The sequence below is a fragment of the Labeo rohita genome, chromosome 3 (assembly GCF_022985175.1).
Source record: "Labeo rohita strain BAU-BD-2019 chromosome 3, IGBB_LRoh.1.0, whole genome shotgun sequence".
NCBI classification, from domain to species: domain Eukaryota; kingdom Metazoa; phylum Chordata; class Actinopteri; order Cypriniformes; family Cyprinidae; genus Labeo; species Labeo rohita.
The window spans coordinates 31004038-31021026 of record NC_066871.1 but is presented as its reverse complement, the minus strand read 5'-3'; the positions used below and the strand labels follow the sequence as shown (position 1 = coordinate 31021026).

The 16989-nt window shown below is 34.1% G+C and overlaps 1 protein-coding gene, 1 long non-coding RNA gene and 1 other non-coding gene across 3 annotated transcripts; 2 read left to right on the top strand and 1 right to left on the bottom strand.

The window, feature by feature from the left end:
• Window positions 1–939: 939 nt before the first annotated feature.
• On the bottom strand, window positions 940–2069 carry LOC127163116 (uncharacterized). The gene is made up of 3 exons (XR_007827451.1): window positions 1885–2069; window positions 1364–1412; window positions 940–1117 (listed from the first exon to the last, which is right to left on the bottom strand). It is a non-coding gene; the product is annotated as an uncharacterized LOC127163116 (long non-coding RNA).
• A 3070-nt stretch (window positions 2070–5139) lies between these two features.
• Window positions 5140–16763, top strand: kri1 (KRI1 homolog). The gene is made up of 19 exons (XM_051106813.1): window positions 5140–5324; window positions 6311–6387; window positions 6473–6578; window positions 6679–6781; window positions 6972–7032; window positions 7635–7684; window positions 8013–8103; window positions 8230–8307; window positions 8397–8503; window positions 8992–9124; window positions 9251–9346; window positions 11078–11248; window positions 11407–11482; window positions 12524–12642; window positions 12747–12918; window positions 13061–13191; window positions 15593–15657; window positions 15807–15902; window positions 16073–16763. Exons 1-19 carry the CDS (start codon window positions 5249–5251, stop codon window positions 16569–16571), a joined length of 2307 nt encoding a protein of 768 aa, XP_050962770.1. The 5' UTR covers window positions 5140–5248; the 3' UTR covers window positions 16572–16763.
• Window positions 13250–13345, top strand: LOC127163622 (Z30 small nucleolar RNA). The gene has a single exon (XR_007827508.1). It is a non-coding gene; the product is annotated as a Z30 small nucleolar RNA (small nucleolar RNA).
• Window positions 16764–16989: the final 226 nt, after the last annotated feature.

Here is a 16989-nt window from a genome sequence, read left to right as displayed (position 1 = left end):
CGCAAAGAAAAGTAAAATAACTTTATTTAACTATAATTGAACCACTGATGTCAAATTGACCATTTTATTGATGTCTTTACTGCATTTCTGGGCCTTGAACTTTTCATTTCCCTTGCTGTCTATCGAGGGCCAGAGAGATCTTGAATTCAATCAGAAATCTCTTTATTTGTGTTCTGAATATGAATAAAGGTCTTAGTGGTTTCGAACAACATGAGGGTGAGTAATTAATGATATAATTTTCATTTTTGGGTGAACTATCTCTTTAACTATAGTTTAACCTGGTATACTTTGCAAATGACAACATGTTAAATAAATTGAAATTTTAGCCACTGAACTGTGGATATGTAGACTTGCAAAGAAAAAAATCATCAAAAATTACTTGACCTTACAAAAATTAAAAGGCCTGAGGCTGAGTACAATTAAACCTGACATTAAAAAACAACAACACCAAACCAAAATGGATTTTTACAATTATACAACACGTGGACAATGGAAAATAATATATATATAATAAGTTATTTTTTTCGTTATTGAACCTTTGTTGAAAGTTTCAGCAGATCCAACTCCAGAAAAAGGTTTCAAAAGACCTCCAAAGTATATTTAAAGGGTTAGTTCATCCAAAAATGAATATTAGCCCATGATTTACTCACCCTCATGGCATCCTAGGTGTATATGACTTTCTACTTTTAGACAAATCCAATCGGAATTATATTAAACATTGTCTTGGCTCTTCCAAGCTCTGTAATGGCATTGGGTGGGTTGTAGTGTTCAACAGTCCAAACAAAAATCAGATAAAGTGCATCCATCCATAATAAAAAGTGCCTCACACGAGCCCAATGCCATTATAAAGCTTGGAAGAGCCAGAACAAATTTTAATATAACTCAGATTGGATTTGTTAGAAAGAAGAAAGTCATATACACCTAGGATGCTTTGAGGGTGAGTAAATCATTTGCTAATATTCATTTTTGGATGAACTAACCCTTTAAAATTCTTGGGGTATCACAGGTCCAAGGCACATGTCAATCCCAAAAGATAGGAGCAGGCTCTGCTAAGATCACGGAGTTGGTTGAGGACAGCTAATTCCTCTTGAACATCAATAGGTGGATCAGCAACATCCTGAAGACACAAATATAAAGAATAGCAGGTTAGAGCTAATATTACATAAAATAGATAAAGATAAAATACATAAAATAATTTATTAATCAATTATTATTTTGACCTAACCCTTTTCTTTATCTAAAGGCTGAAACATGAGGTTTACCATTTTATGAAACCTTATTAAAGATTTTTTTTTAACATTTCATATATGCTGAAACATTATATTTTCACATATACTGAAATATTATAGTAAACTGCTCTTACCTCCTGCCTTGTGTTGTTATTTAGATGTTTTTGGACGATGATGTCAGTGCTGTAAAACAAATGTTTTGACCATGAGATTCATAGATTTACACTTCAAATTAAAAACAGTAGGGTAGTGGTTGACTGCCCCTTTAAAAATTAGCCAGTGTTACTACAAAAAAAAACAACAACAAAAAAAAAACATTAATACATTAACCATATCTCTTATCCATGATATTTGTAGTAAAACTGACCAATACAAATAGTAATCAAGCTGCCAAAAACATGGTTAACTTAATACATTTTACTACAATAAAACCATGGTTGATTTTGCTTCACTTCGTTATGCCTCCGCCATTTGAGTGAATCCGGGTGATGTTTCAGCGGTGCTTTGGTACAAATGTGAGCAGTAGGGGCTCCCGGAAACCTTTGCACCGAGTTTACAGTTGTAATTACGAGTTGTACAAAGAGACGTTACGTTAGCTTTTTACACACAGTAATGTTGTAGTTTTTGGCTATTCCGACATGGTGTGAGAACTCACCCAGAGCGACGGCCGATAAATAAATTTATTTCAAGCGGCCACTGATGCTGCAGCGCACCGGGATTTGTCCCTTTACACCGGTTACAATTGCTGGACTACGGATAGACTAGTTTAGTCGCTGTTTTCTGCAATTACTCACACGTATATGCGCATCACACAAGTGAATAACAATGACGAAACCAACTCGGCGGTTAACGTTAACAGTAATACGGCCACTCCCCCTCATACACGGACAGGCTCTGCTGCTTTAAAATAGGAAATTTTACATACATTTCAAATTGCTGAGGTGCATTAACCGTATTTTAGCTGAATATTTGGTGGTTTGAAAAAAAAAAAAAAAACTAACCTACAAAGCCACAGTGATTCTAGAAAAGCTTGCGTTGTTAACGTTACCACAGAACAGCATGGCTGCAACAGCATTGTAAAATTACACCGAACGTGTTGCGTGCCCGAAAACACAGCCAATATTTCATTAACTGTTAATACTGACTTACCTGCATTTTTAAAGGAGTTTTAAGGTGGTTTAAGCCTCAGTTTTTTTGTGACCAGCAAGCAGATTTCCCGTTGTTGACCGCGGTCGTTGTGTCCACGTGATCACGATAGCCGCGAAACTTACTCAGTTTCTTAAGTCGATGCAAAATACAAAAGAAATTGATAGAAAATAAGCAGTAATTTCTGTTTATAAAACTGACAAGTTTTATTGCAACTTTCTCAAATATTTTCATTTAAATGTACCAAAAACATTAAGGACATGTGAACAATATAATTTGTTAGTTAAATGCTTAATTTTTTTATTAAAACATACTTAAGCAGAACAAGTAAATTAGAGATAAAATAAATTGTGGGATTTTTACTTATTAATTTTGGTAAGCCCAAATCAAATAATCTCTTTAATGATACTCAGAGATTTTATTAAGCTAATACAAGTTTTTATTTTTGTGATATTTACAAAGCCACGGAATTATTTTTTACAGTGCAGGGCAGTAAAACCAATACAAGTCCATTACAACCAGTAAAATCATTACAATTTCAATACAGATATTGTTTTTTTCAGCAGGGATATTCATATTCTTAACTGGGAAATTTAGAGTAATTCAGTCAGAGTCAAGATTTTTGTAAACAGTTCACTGAGTGAACAATATTTTTGTTGTTTCAGGTGTGCATCATATTTAGTGGACAGCCTTTGTTGGATTTGGTGGTAAAATACACTCAGCTCTATTATTTACACAGCTGATCACTGAGTGTAGGGGACAAGCATGGGCTTAAATTCATCCCCCCACTTTTTTCGGGAAAATGTGTTCAGGTAGATGTTTTCAGGGACCGGTGTGAATAAATCTAGATTTAACCCTTGTGCATCAATGAAAAAAAAAAAAAAAAGCTACACATAGGTCCATAGTAGACAAAAATGTCCATGTCAAAAAAACTGTCATAAAAATGTAAAGCTTGGGAGCACAGACTTAAACTTGGTCTCATTTTAAAGAAGACCCATGGCAGATTACTGATGAGGTAGAAAAAGTTTAAAAAGTGAAATAAAAAAAGTTATAGAGGTTTAAGTGTATGAAAATGCTTTTATATAAAGCATATATTTTATATTTTATATCAAATATATATTTTATGAAATATGTTGAGCTCTAAACCTGCTAGAAAATAAAGCCATAAATCTAAACAAGTTGTGTTCCAAATTTAAGGTTGATATCTCAAAAAATTAGCTTTCAGGAAGACTTTGTTTGGGTGCAGTACCAAATTTCCCCCATAAGATGCCAGCAAAACTCCGCTCGTGCACACAGTGGTTTGATTTGTGATTTGCAGTAGAGTTTTGCTCTCTCAAATATTACAAGATCCCACACACACATTTATTTTTTTTTTTATGACACACATACAAACCACACTCTGACATCCATACCAACACATGCTCACAATTATAGCTGCATTATTTATCCAATTGGCTCTATAATATGCAGGAGCAAAAAACAGGAGTATTTGCTTTATAGGCCAAACCTGAAAAAATGGCACCATCTGGCAAAAAATGGTTTGGCCTTGCCAACAGAATGAAAGTCTATTAACAAACATAGCATCATTTTACAGCTGAATGGCACCGTGATTAAAAATACCAGTTTTATTGGGTTTCAGTGGGGACATTTTTGTCCAAAAGGTTTTTTGTACCTAGTGCAAAATAGATTCATTAAAGGAAATGGAGGTGAAATAGTAAAATTCCAATAAAAATACACACCTGTGCCAAAATGTATGCATCTGGCAATGTCCAAAAGGTTGCACAAGGATTAAATTAATATAGAAAAGATGCATGACCTTACGTTTCATTTGTATCCAAAATTTGGAGATGTGAACATCACGTGCACTAACAAACTATGCAGAGTCTGATTCATTCATACTCGAAGCCGGAGGCCGCTCTAGAGTAGAAAGCCCAAAACTGACTCATAGAAATAACAAAGGCATTCAGCGATCGCTGTAGCTAAAAATGTGAAGACGATTGCGACATCTCATAAGTCATCTCTAGGTAATAATAAGTATCTTAATAATGCAGTACTAAGCAACATAGTGTTTATAGCATTTATTACAGTAACTTTATTCTGTATTCTACTTTTATGATGTATTTAGTTTTATTTAATTTTTAACTTTTAACTGCAAATTAAAAGAAAGGTAGTCAGAGCCTAATCAGCACTGAACTGTGATAGAGAACCTCAAAACAGTGAATAATATAGGTAAAAGCTGAACTATGAACTTCTCCTTATGTTTTTATGTAGGCTACCTTTGCCTCCTGCCATGACTGTATGTAAAAAGGAGAATTGTTTACCTTTCTCTGTAATCGCAGTTAGTAGACGTTGAGTCAGATACAGGGGCCAAAAGAGGGGCCGCTGAGAGGACATGGCAGATATTTGTGTATTATTATTAATAATGCTATTTTTAATAGGATTAATTAATAATATTTATAATTAGTTATAAATTAAAATTTATAATTATTTTTTGTACACAATCAAGGCCAGCTTTTTTTTTTTATTTCACATGGTATTGTGCCCTCTAGAGGTCTGACTAAACTATAACCCTGCTTTTCTACGACGAAGTCACGTGGACGGATAAAGACGCACGTTTTTATCCAAAAGCTCAAATAAACGGTCTAAATGGAGACAAAATGGACTGTTTTAATTTCTACGAAGAAAAAAAAATGTTAGCTGAAAAATAATCCACGACAGGAGGAGATATTTGAACCATGAACTCATGACGTCGGAGGGTCACAGGTCACGTGTCCATGCCGTGCTGCAAAGCAACATGTCCAACGTGAGAGTTTGAATTATTGTGATATTAATCTGATTACAAATTACGAGATACTGTACAATTGTAAAAGATTATGTCGGGCTTCAAGATTAATACGAAGTTCGCAGAAAAATACGAGAAATATCGTCAGAAAGAAGAACTACAGAGACGTAAGTTCTGATACTTAACACTAGAAATACAGTGCGGGCTGTTTACTACACCAGCATACTTTAATAATCTGCAGTTTTATAAGCCTATATGTATATTTTATTAATTGAATATGTTAAGTTATCCGATGAAGCTTAAACATCAAACGTAGTATGATTTATTTTTGTATATGTGTTGTCGAGAGGTTTAAGTTATGTGTATAAAGATTATTATTCACTTATGTATCCTTATGAACATAAGAAAATCTAATTAGACTATTTTTACTTTACAAATACAAAAAGACACTACTGTAGCCATAATTACGAGCAAATCGCCAACTGTAAAGCTGTGGTATGTTCTTAGCATCTAAATGTTAATAAACTACAAAGTAAAGATTTTGAAAGCTTTATGTATATGTGTGTGTGTGTGTGTATATGTGTGTATATATATATATATATATATATATATATATATATATATATATGTACTTGTTTTTCCTACATTGTGGGGACCAAATGTCCCCACAAGGATAGTAAAACCTGAAATTTTTGACATTGTGGGGACTGGCTTGAGGTCCCCATGGGTACAAAAGCTTATAAATCATACAGAATGAGTTTTTTTGAGAAAGTAAAAATGCAGAAAGTTTTCTGTAAGGGTTAGGTTTAGGGTTAGGGTTAGGGTAAGGGGATAGAAAATACAGTGTGGAGAGTATAAAAACCATTGCTATGGAGAGTCCCCACAAGCATAACCCAGACATGTGTGTGTGTGTATATATATGTCTATTTATATATTATTATTTTACAGTAACAATGAATAGTGTAGGTAGTACTTTCATATGACAGTGTTTTTTGAGGCATGACAAAACGTCCCACAAATTTGACATTCTGTTAGATATCTCTATTTGTGTCATACAGGCAATCATACATTTAATTTTTGAGCAAACTGAGTACTTTTAAATCAGTTGAGTCAAATGAATGCTAAATCAAAGTGTTTATGTCGAATATTCCAGTGAAGGATCGCTACGGTGACCAAGATGAGGGGAATTCATCAGACTCCTCTGACTCTGACTCTGATCAGAGTGAAGTGGTAAAATATGCTCTCACTTTCTTATCATTTTGCCAACTTTATACCCAGGTTTCCATGTTTAATACTGTGATATATGAATTTACAGGAGCTGGATCCAAAGCTAGACAGGGATTTTTACAGAACGCTGTCACTGCTAAAAAAGAAAGATCCAAAGATCTATCAGAAAGATGCCAAATTCTACACTGAAGACAGTATGAATGATAGCTTCGTTATATGCTTTCTACTCCTATTAAAGATGTATATTAGGACACTGTACTGTTTTTATACTCTGTGAATTTTCTTCATAAACAGCATCTGAATCAGGTAGCGATGATCAACCATCCACTTCAAAAAAGTCACAGAAACCCATGTTCCTAAAGGATTATGAAAGGAAAGTCATACTGGAGCGAGGAGGGTAAGATATAATTTGTTTATAAATGATAAAAAACTGGGGCTGCATTTATCCTATTTATATTTCTTTCAATAGTTGTTCCAAAGTTGAAATAGTTGAAGAGCATAAAGACAATTAATTATTTATTTATTATATATATGATGTGTTTAGACATTGATATTCCTTCTAATTAATTGAATATAATTTATTTTAGAAAATACGAGGATGATGAGGATGACAGTGCTGATGAAGAAGTCTCCAGAAAGATGCAGGAGGTAATTATACTTAATAGTGGGTTTCATTTTTTTTAAGTCACCATGGACAGAAAATGGCCTCTGTTTTTTTTTTTGGCATGTTCCTACATCTATTATGAATTATTATGTATGCACATTATTCAGAACGTAACATAACAGAACATACAGCCATATTTGGGATTGTTTGAAGCTGCATTTAAACTGCATTTTGGAAGTTCAAACTGGGGGCACCATATCAGTCCATTATATGGAGAAAAATCCTGATTTTTTTTTCTCAGAAAACATAATTTCTTAAGACTGTAAATTTTTGTTCTGGAAGTGGACTTTGCCTTTAATACTAAAAAGTAAAAAAAATTGTAATACCTTTTTCTCGTTGAATATTCTGTTATATTTTAAAATAAGTTACATTGGAAAACTAAAATGAGTTGTGAATGCCGTTTCATGTTTATTTTAAAGTGTTTGGATGTTAAAGGGTCTGTGAAGAAGTGTTTTTAGGATCTTGACATTGTGGGAATGAGAGAAAAGCCATTAAAAAAAAAATTGGTTTTTATTTAAGATGTTTCTCCACTTAAGGTAACTTCTTTGGTATATAACTAGATAATATGCTTGGTTTTGTATTACAGAGAGCTGCATCTCCCACCTATATCCAGGAACAAAAGGAACTACAGGAAAGGTTGGACACTGTTTTTACACTATTACCTCATGTTACTAAACTTATACCATATCTATGCAATAGCTTAGCTGTCTGTGTATAATTTAAAGGGATAGTTCAGTCAGAATGAAAATTCTGTCATCATTTACTCTCCATCATGTTATCCCAAATCTGTATGACAGCTTTCCCATATAAAAACAGTGGAAAGCAAGACATATATGGATTGAAACATCATGAGAGTGAGTAAATAATAACAGTTGTTTCATTCTAGATGAACTATTACTTTTACAAATAGCATTACTATATTTACTTAAAATATTTTACTTAAGTCTGTATTTTCATTTGGCAGTTTTCGAAAGTTTGTGCAAGACAGTGATGATGAAGACAGTGATGGTAGCGAACAGCTGCTCACACGGAGAACCAAAACACAAGAGGAGAAGGTGCTTGGATTAAAATTCTCTTCTTAAAAAATGATGTTATAAAAGGGTTTAAGACAATTGTGTAGATTAAAACAGTATCCAATCATAAACCTTTTCTGTGTGCTTGTCTTTTCCTGCTTTCTGAAGGACAAAGAGGAAGCCGACTATGTGGAATGGTTGAAGGGTCAAGCAGACCTGGAGGGGAAGGAAGAAGTTAAGGACATGGTCAGTGTTTTGCTTTGGTTTTAAGATTTTTTATGCTAAAATAATGGATAATTAAAGGCCTTACTCACTCTTACTTTTTTCTTATCCAGAAATATCTGCGCGACTACTGGAACAACCCCGAGCTGGATGAGAAGGAGACTTTCCTGCGAGATTACGTGTTAAACAAGGGCTACCTGGAGGAGGATGAAGAAGATAGGTGGGTTTTGTCTGTAGTATTACAGAATATAAAGCTCTGCATCGGTAAATGATTGTGAAAGAAGTCTCTTATGCTCAACAAAACTGTATTCATTTGATCAAAAACACAGTAGAAACAGTAATATTGTGAAATATTACCGTTTAAAAGAGCTGTTTTCTGTTTGAATATATTTTAAAATGTAATTTATTCCTGTGATGACAAAGCTGAATATTCAGCATCATTACTTCAGTATGTCACATGTAACATTATCCTTCAGAAATCACTCTAATATGCTGATTTGCTGCTCAAAAAATGTTTATTATTCTTATCAATTCTTAGCAAGTTGTACTGCTTATACTTTTGTGGAAACCACACTGTAATTTGTTATAGGAATATTAAACAGTAGCATTTATCTTATATTTTTGCTAAATAAAAGTATTCATTTCTTTAAGAAAAAAAATGTACTGTCCCTAAAACTTTTGTGTCTCTGTATCTGTGAATGCTTTTAGGATCCCCACCTATAATGAGCTGATGCAGGATGATGTGGATGACTCGGAGGAAGAAGGAGAATCATTCCTGCATAAACAGGAAGACTTTGAGAGGCATTACAACTTCCGCTTTGAGGAGCCTGATGCTACAAAGGTAAAAGATGTCAACGTCAGCCTGATTTGTCATTAACTTTTGTTATATAGTCACGTGAGTGTCTTAATAAAGAGCAAAGCTCTTTTACTTATAATAATCACCCATCAAATCACTGTTCCTCCACAGATCAAAACATATCCTCGCAACATCGCCACATCTGTGCGAAGCAAAGACGACAGAAGAAAGAGAAAGAGGGAGGAGGTGAAAGAGAGGAAGAAAAAGGTAAACTAACCATACTACTTTTTTCAGGATTCTTTGGTGACTAGAAAATTGAAAAGAACATTTATTTCAAATAGAAATCTTTTGTAACAATTTAAAGAGCAGGTCATATGGTATTTTGAAGTGTCCTAATATTGTGTTGGAGTCCCCTACAACAGGTTTAAATGCATCTGAGGTCAAAAAGCATTGTCATTTTCTCAGAATATACATTTATACATAGCCATTTGTCAATGATTTCAAAATGATTTGTTCGATCAGTTCGGATTCGTCAGCTGGCCAAGCCTATTGTGATTGGTACAGAGAGGAGTAATGTTACCCAAGCAAGTTAGCGAGCGCTGCCATCTGTGTTCCCAAGTGGTTCTGTTTATTGGCAGCATATTTAACCCTGGAATGCAAATTTACCAGAGGAACCCCAACAAAAAGTGTGTAATTTACACCCAAGAATGCAATTTTTATCGGGGGAACCCCCCTCGAAACATGCCTGGGCTAGTTTAGGGCTAATTTTGAGTAGCATTTGGGCGGGTTTTGTTGTGAAAACCTGGCTACCATTGACAAAACATGCATCAAAACAATAATATAGTGCTCCAATCTGTAATATAATGACATAAAAACATTTTCTTTAACACCTGTGAAAGCAAATTGTGCCCACAGCTGAAGTTTAGCTGGAAAACTGTAAACCCTAATGGTGGATACATTAACCGAGTGCTAAAGTGACTAACTGATGAAACAAAACGGTTTGTAAACTAAAATATGTCTACATTCTTTATTATTACACAAAGTAATTAGAACAACGACAGACTACATTAATCGACACATTCTTAGGAAATAGTGGAAATTATCAGAACTATTTCAGTAAGACAGTAATATCGTGGTTTACTTGAAAACCTAAAGCTGCACTAGGTATACATCACATATTAGCACAAAAACTTTGATATTTTGAGCACTCAATTGAAAATGTACACATAGCGTATCAATCATACTTACAGGTTGTGGTTCAAATGATGAGCACAACAAAAGGTTCAATTTGTATTGATGTGGTATCGTGGAAAAAAATCAGTTTTAACCACTGATTCTTCACATCACCATCATTCAGCAATGAAAACAAAACAAACTCTCTTTGATAGTGCAAAACACAGTGTCTTCTCGACATGATGTAAACACACTAACTAGCAGAAGTGTTTGTGGGCAGGTCAGACTGTTAATATGTTCCCTAGCGACATATATCGTTACCAGGCAGAAGATCTGAAGCTATGACGACTCGTTAAGGCAGCTCAGAGTTGACTCTTTCTTTTGAGAGACAATATCTTTATTTATCATGCACGTTTTTAATTAGCAACTTTGCAGACTGTTTACATTGAAGGATAGCTACGTTACAAACTGAAAAAAAAGATATTTTTTTGAAAACCTATATCATCTGCTCTTTAAAAGTCTTTACTGTAAATATTGATTGATGTAATGCATCCTTGCTGAATAAAGGTATACATTTCTTTCAATTTTTTTTTTTTTTTTTTACTGATCCCAAATGTTGAACAGAGGTGTGGTCAGTTATTCAATGACTATTCAATGACTATTCAATGACTACTATTCATCAAACCTTATTTGTTTTCACATTTAATGTGACCAAAACAGCAAATAAATTTTCCTTTTTGGGTAAACTAAGAAGCCTTTAAGAGGCTAAGATTAAGAACCAGAATTGTTTAATTCCTAACAATTCCTGTCTCTGCCATCCTGTAGGAGAAGGAACAGAAGCAGCAGCAGCTGAAGGAACTGAAGAACCTGAAGCGAGCAGAAATCATGGACAAACTGAAGAAGCTGCAGGAGCTGACAGGAAATGAGAAACTGGCATTCAATGATGTTGACCTGGAAGGAGACTTTGACCCCCAGGAACACGACCAACTCATGCAGGTCGGTCTGAAATGACAAATATCCCATCAGTATGTCTGGAATAAAACCTCATGAAATCTTTTGATGAAGTAAATGCTATTTAGCTATTTGATATTTACACTGAGCTTCACATGCTTTCCTGTATTTGAATATGTACCTTTCTTCATTCTCATTTGCAGAAGTTTTTTGGGGATGAATACTATGGAGAGGACGAGGAAGAGAAACCACAGTTTGATGATGACGATGATTTAGAAGGTAGCATCGTGTCTCTTAGATGGATGTTAAAGGATTAGTTCACTTCCAGAATATGGACCGCCATGTCATCCAGGATGTTCATGTCTTTCTTTCTTCAGTCAAAAAGAAAGTTTTTGAGGGAAACATTCCAGGATTTTTCTCCATATAATGAACTTCAGTGGGGATCAACGTGTTGAAGGTCCAAATTGTAGTTTCAGTGCAACTTCAAAGGGCTCTACACGATCCCAGCCGATAAATAAAGGTGTTATCTAGCGAAGTGATTGGTCACTTTCTAAAAAAAACAAAAAAAAAAATCAATATTTTAATACTTTTTAACCACAAATGCTCGTCTTGCACTAGCTCGACCTCACACATAATGTAACAGTGCACACGTGATGTAGGTAACAGTACCAACCCAGTGTTTACAAAGTGAATGTGCAAAGAAAGTCAAACGCCCTTTACAAAAAAAGATAAAACAACGATGTTGGACGATTTTGAAGTTGGAGGAGAAAGTGAGGAGTTTTTTTGCCCTACCCTACCTTTTTGAACCGAAGTACAGTTCAAAATGAGCATTTGTGGTTAAAAAGTATATACTTTTTTTTTTTTTTTTTTTTTTTTTAAAATGACCAATCGTTTCGGTAGATGAGACCCTTATTCCTTGGCTGGGATCGTGAAGAGCTCTTTGAAGCTACACTGAAACTGCAATTTAAACTTTCAATGTGTTGATCCCCATTGAAGTCCATTATATGGAGAAAAGTCCTGGAATGTTTTCCTCAAAAACCTTAAGTTCTTTTTGACTGAAGAAAGAAAGACATGAACATCTTGGATGACATGGGGGTGAGTAAATTATCAGATAATTTTTATTCCGGAAGTGAACAAAACCTTTAACATACACTACCTTTTATTCATCTGGATAAATTCACCTTTGTTCACCACTGTTTTTACTGTATTTTTTATCAAATAAATGCAGCCTTGGTGAGCATAAGAGACTTCTTTCAAAAACATTTACTGATCCCAATGTTTTGGAAGCATTTGTGATATAAATATGTTGTGTTTTGTTAGAAAAATGGAACTGGGACACATGGGCTGGTAAAGAGGAAAATGAGGAGGAATATGGAGATGAGGAATATTATGCTGAGGAGGAAGGCTATGAGCCCACTTGTGAAGATCCTGACTTTATAGTAAGACGTTTCTCATTCTTAATGCACAATACAAATGCAGCACTGAACTACTCTTCACTGTATATGGGGTCTGCTCTTAATCACACCTGAAATCTCTTGGGTAGATGGATGCTGACTATGACCCAAGTAAACAGCCCGTTTCTAAAAAGAAGAGAAAGAAAGAGAAACAGGATAGGAAAAAGAAGACCAAAGATGACGCCCCTCTAATGGGAAAGAAGAGGAAGAAGTCCCACTTTGCAGAGGTTATCACCAAAAACAAGCCAGTCTTTGATCCAAGTGAGTATTGGGTGTATAATCAAGGTCACTCCCTCTGTCTGTCATTGGTCAGACCAAAATTTAACCCCCGCCCACATTTACACTTCTGTATTTATGATATTCCAATTCATGTCTTATTTGCCCATTCTGATCATGTTTCCAGAGGAGAAATCCTTTGAGCAGTATTTGGACGAGTACTATAAACTGGATTATGAGGACATCATTGATGACTTGCCATGCAGATTTCGCTACAGAGAGGTTGTGGCGAATGATTTCGGTCTGAGCACTGATGAGGTGAGGAGCTACGAGTATCAGTAATGTGTCTGGATGATTAACTGGTTAACTTTGAGTTCTGTGCTGATGAGTGATTGTGTCTGACCTGGTATTGCTGTTCCTCCGGGAATAGCTCTGACCAGGGTCTGAGGACAGTAATCTTCTCTCTGAGCAGATTTGCACTGGACATCACCAGTGTACATTAGCATTTGTGTCATATTTAGATTATAGAGAACTTGAGAGCTGTGTTTAGTATGTTTGAGCTCCATGTTCACTGTCACATTAAGTAAATCTTTCAGTGGTGATGCTGGAGGTTTATACAAATTTTGTTGGGATTCCAAGTAAATATTATGAAGCCTGTTTCCGCCACTGAATAAAAAATAAAAAAGACATAATATCTCACAATTCTGACTTTACAACCTGCAGTTTTATCTCGCAAATCTGACTTTATTTTTCGCAATTGCAAGTTTATATCCTGTTATTCTGACTTTATAATTTGCAATTAAGTTTATATCACACAAGTCTGACTTTATAACTCGCAATTACAAGTTTTTATCTCGCAAATCTGACTTTATTTTGCGCAATTGCAATTTTATATGCCCCTATTCTGACTTTATAATTTACAATTGAGTATATATCTCACAATTCTTACTTTATATTTGCAATTACACGTTTTATCTCACAAATCTGACTTTATTTTTCGCAATTGCAAGTTTATATCCTGCTATTCTGACTTTATAATTTACAATTGAGTTTATATCACGCAAGTCTGACTTTATAATTTGCAATTACAAGTTTTTATCTCACAAATCGGACTTTATTTCTCACAATTGCGAGTTTACGTCCTGCTATTCTGACTTTATAATTCACAATTGAGTATATATCTCACAATTCTGACTTTATAACTCGCAATTACAAGTTTTATCTCGCAAATCAGACTTTTTTTTCCACAATTGCAAGTTTATATCCTGCTATTCTGACTTTATAATTTGCAGTTGAGTTTATATCATGCAAGTCTGACTTTATTTCTCACAATTGTGAGTTTATGTCCTGCTATTCTGACTTTATAATTCACAATTGAGTATGTATCTCACAATTCTGACTTTATAAGTCACAATTACAAGTTTTATCTCACAATTCTGACTTTATTTCTCACAATTTTGAGTTTATGTCCTGCTATTCTGACTTTATAATTTGCAATTGAGTTTATATCACGCAAGTCTGACTTTATAACTCACAATTACGAGTTTTATCTCGCAGATCTGACATTATTTTTCGCAATAATTGCACATTTATATCCCGCTATTCTGACTTTATAATTCGCAATTGAGTTTATATCAGGAAAAAACTGGAATTGTGAGATAAAAAGTCGCAATTACCTTTTTTTTTAATTTAGTGGCAGAAACAGTATGCCATAATATAAGGACTGTATCTTCCAATATTTTATTTATTATGCATATCTGTCTGTTGACACTGTTTGCCAAAAGCTATTGACTTTTATTGTATTTAGTGTTTAATTAGTATTATTTATTTAGTAATAATTACTGTGTTTCATTATTATTTTATATATATTTATACACTACCATTTAAAAGTTTGGGGTCAATAAGTTTTTTTTATTTAGCAAGGAGGCATAAAATTGATCAAAAGTAACAGTCAAGACATTAATAATATTACTAAATATTGACGTTTACAAAAGATTTACGTTTAAGACATCTGAAATATATTACAATGAAATGTATTACTATATTATTACTTTTATTACAGTTCACAGAAATATTAAGCAGCACAACTATATTCAACACTGACTATAAAGAAATGTTTCTTGATCAGCAAATCAGTATAATAGAATGATTTCTGAAGGATCATGTGAGTAATGATGTTGAAAATTCAGCTTTGACATCACAGTAATAAATTACATTTTAAATATATTAACATAGAAAACAGTTCTTTAAAATTGTAATAATATTTCACAATATTATATTTTTAGAAAGTTAATTTAGAAAACAGCTATTTTAAATTGTTATTATTGTACAATGTTGCTGGTTTTAATGTATATTTTATCAAACAAATCCTTGGTGACCATAAGAGACTTGTTTCAACAATATTAAATAAAAAAAAAAAAAAAAAAAACAATACTGACCCCAAACGATTAAACGGTTGTATGAAACAATAATTAATAGATTAGCCACAAAAAACTATGCAAAATATGTAACAAAAATTCTGTTTTTACTGTATTTTAATCAAATAACCAAACATTTGAATGGTAATGTATATACATAATGTTTTCAAGAATGTTTTTTTCTGTATTAACCTCACAATTACTTATTTAAAATTACTTATTAAATTACTACTTAGAAAAAAAAATCTAAAATCATCTGGCTAATATTTCCATGTTATTCTCACCTGAACATCTTTCCATAGATCCTGAAGGCAGATGAAAGCGAGTTGAACCGCTGGTGCTCACTGAGGAAGACCTGCATGTACAGGTACCATACAGTAGTTTTTGTGATAGATATGATTTAGCCTGAAGCTATAGTGAAGTTTTGGAATATAATCATATTATCTGTAAGTAAAAAAAAATTTCACTTGCCTGGAATAATTTTTGATGGATTTTGCGTCATTTTTCCTTGTTTAGGTCGGAGAGGGAGGAGCTATCTGATGTGAAAAACTTCCAGATCAAAGCACAGAATAACAAGAAGAAACAGCAAGTGTTTGTGTCTTTGTATAATGAGTGAGTGTTGCTTTAAACATCATATTAATGACACACAAGCTACAGACTTTTTTTAAATAAACCTCTTACAATTTGAGACTGAGAAATGCACCAGTTTGCATTTAAAATCATTTTCAAGCACCCTAAGTCATGAGTACTTGTGTTTAGTGTATTTGTGCTTCTTTACACAGGAACGAAGATCAGGAGGAGCTTAAGGAGCCCAAGGGGAAAGTGGGTAAGAAGAGAAGGGATCGTCTAAAGAAGACTGAGGCCAAGATGGAGGAGAGAGATCAGACAGAAGATGCACCTGAAAGCGCTGCAGCTGACGGCACAGACCAAGCAGACATCCAGGACCTCAAAGAAGTCGCTGTACAGGACGAAGGAGAGGATGACGAGGAGTTCCTGGTTCCTAAGAAAAAGATGAAGCAGGAAGAGACTGCTGTACCCCAGAAAGAAGAAGTGGCCAAGGAAAGGACTGAAAAAGCTCAATGGCTTAAAAAGAAAATGAAGCGCAGAGGTGGACACATGCCTTCCAGGTCTATGATGGTGAAGATGGCTGGAAAAGAGTTCAGCAGACAGAGACTCCAAGCTTACGGGCTGAATCCAAAGAGACTCCACTTTAGAGAGCTGTACACACAGAAGAGAAAAGAGCGAGAGAAAAAGGAAAAGCAGAAAAAGAGCAAAGAGTGATGATGAAAATCGAGAGAACTTTTTTTTTTTCCATGAGGGACCAGAAACCATTAAATAACTGTGTTATAATTTTAATACATTGCTTGAATCTTGAAAGTTTCTGGTTCATCTTTGTTTCATGACTGAATTTTATCTATGTTCTTACAAAATAAAAAAGAGGAGTTGTAGTAAAAATAAATACACTTCTTTCACATTGCTTTGTTTTGATGCTCTGCTCCAGAAAATGGAAAACATTACACTGTCATCAGTTATTCCAGATTCTCTTTTAAAATGTAACAAAGCCAAAGACTTTTATATGTACGAGCACAGAATCATTACAACCTATGAAGCTCTTGTGGATTCATAGAGAAATGTGTTTTTTAATATAATATCGGCATAAAGATATTTAAGAAAATAAATTAAATAAATAAAACTTCTT

Bases quoted from the DNA above. Each gene is read 5' to 3' on its own strand.
- kri1 (XM_051106813.1), top strand. From the start codon at position 5,249: ATGTCGGGCTTCAAGATTAATACGAAGTTCGCAGAAAAATACGAGAAA. The intron at 7,033-7,634 runs GTAATTATACTT...TTTGTATTACAG, and splicing joins TCTCCAGAAAGATGCAGGAG to AGAGCTGCATCTCCCACCTA. The intron at 11,249-11,406 runs GTCGGTCTGAAA...TCTCATTTGCAG, and splicing joins AACACGACCAACTCATGCAG to AAGTTTTTTGGGGATGAATA.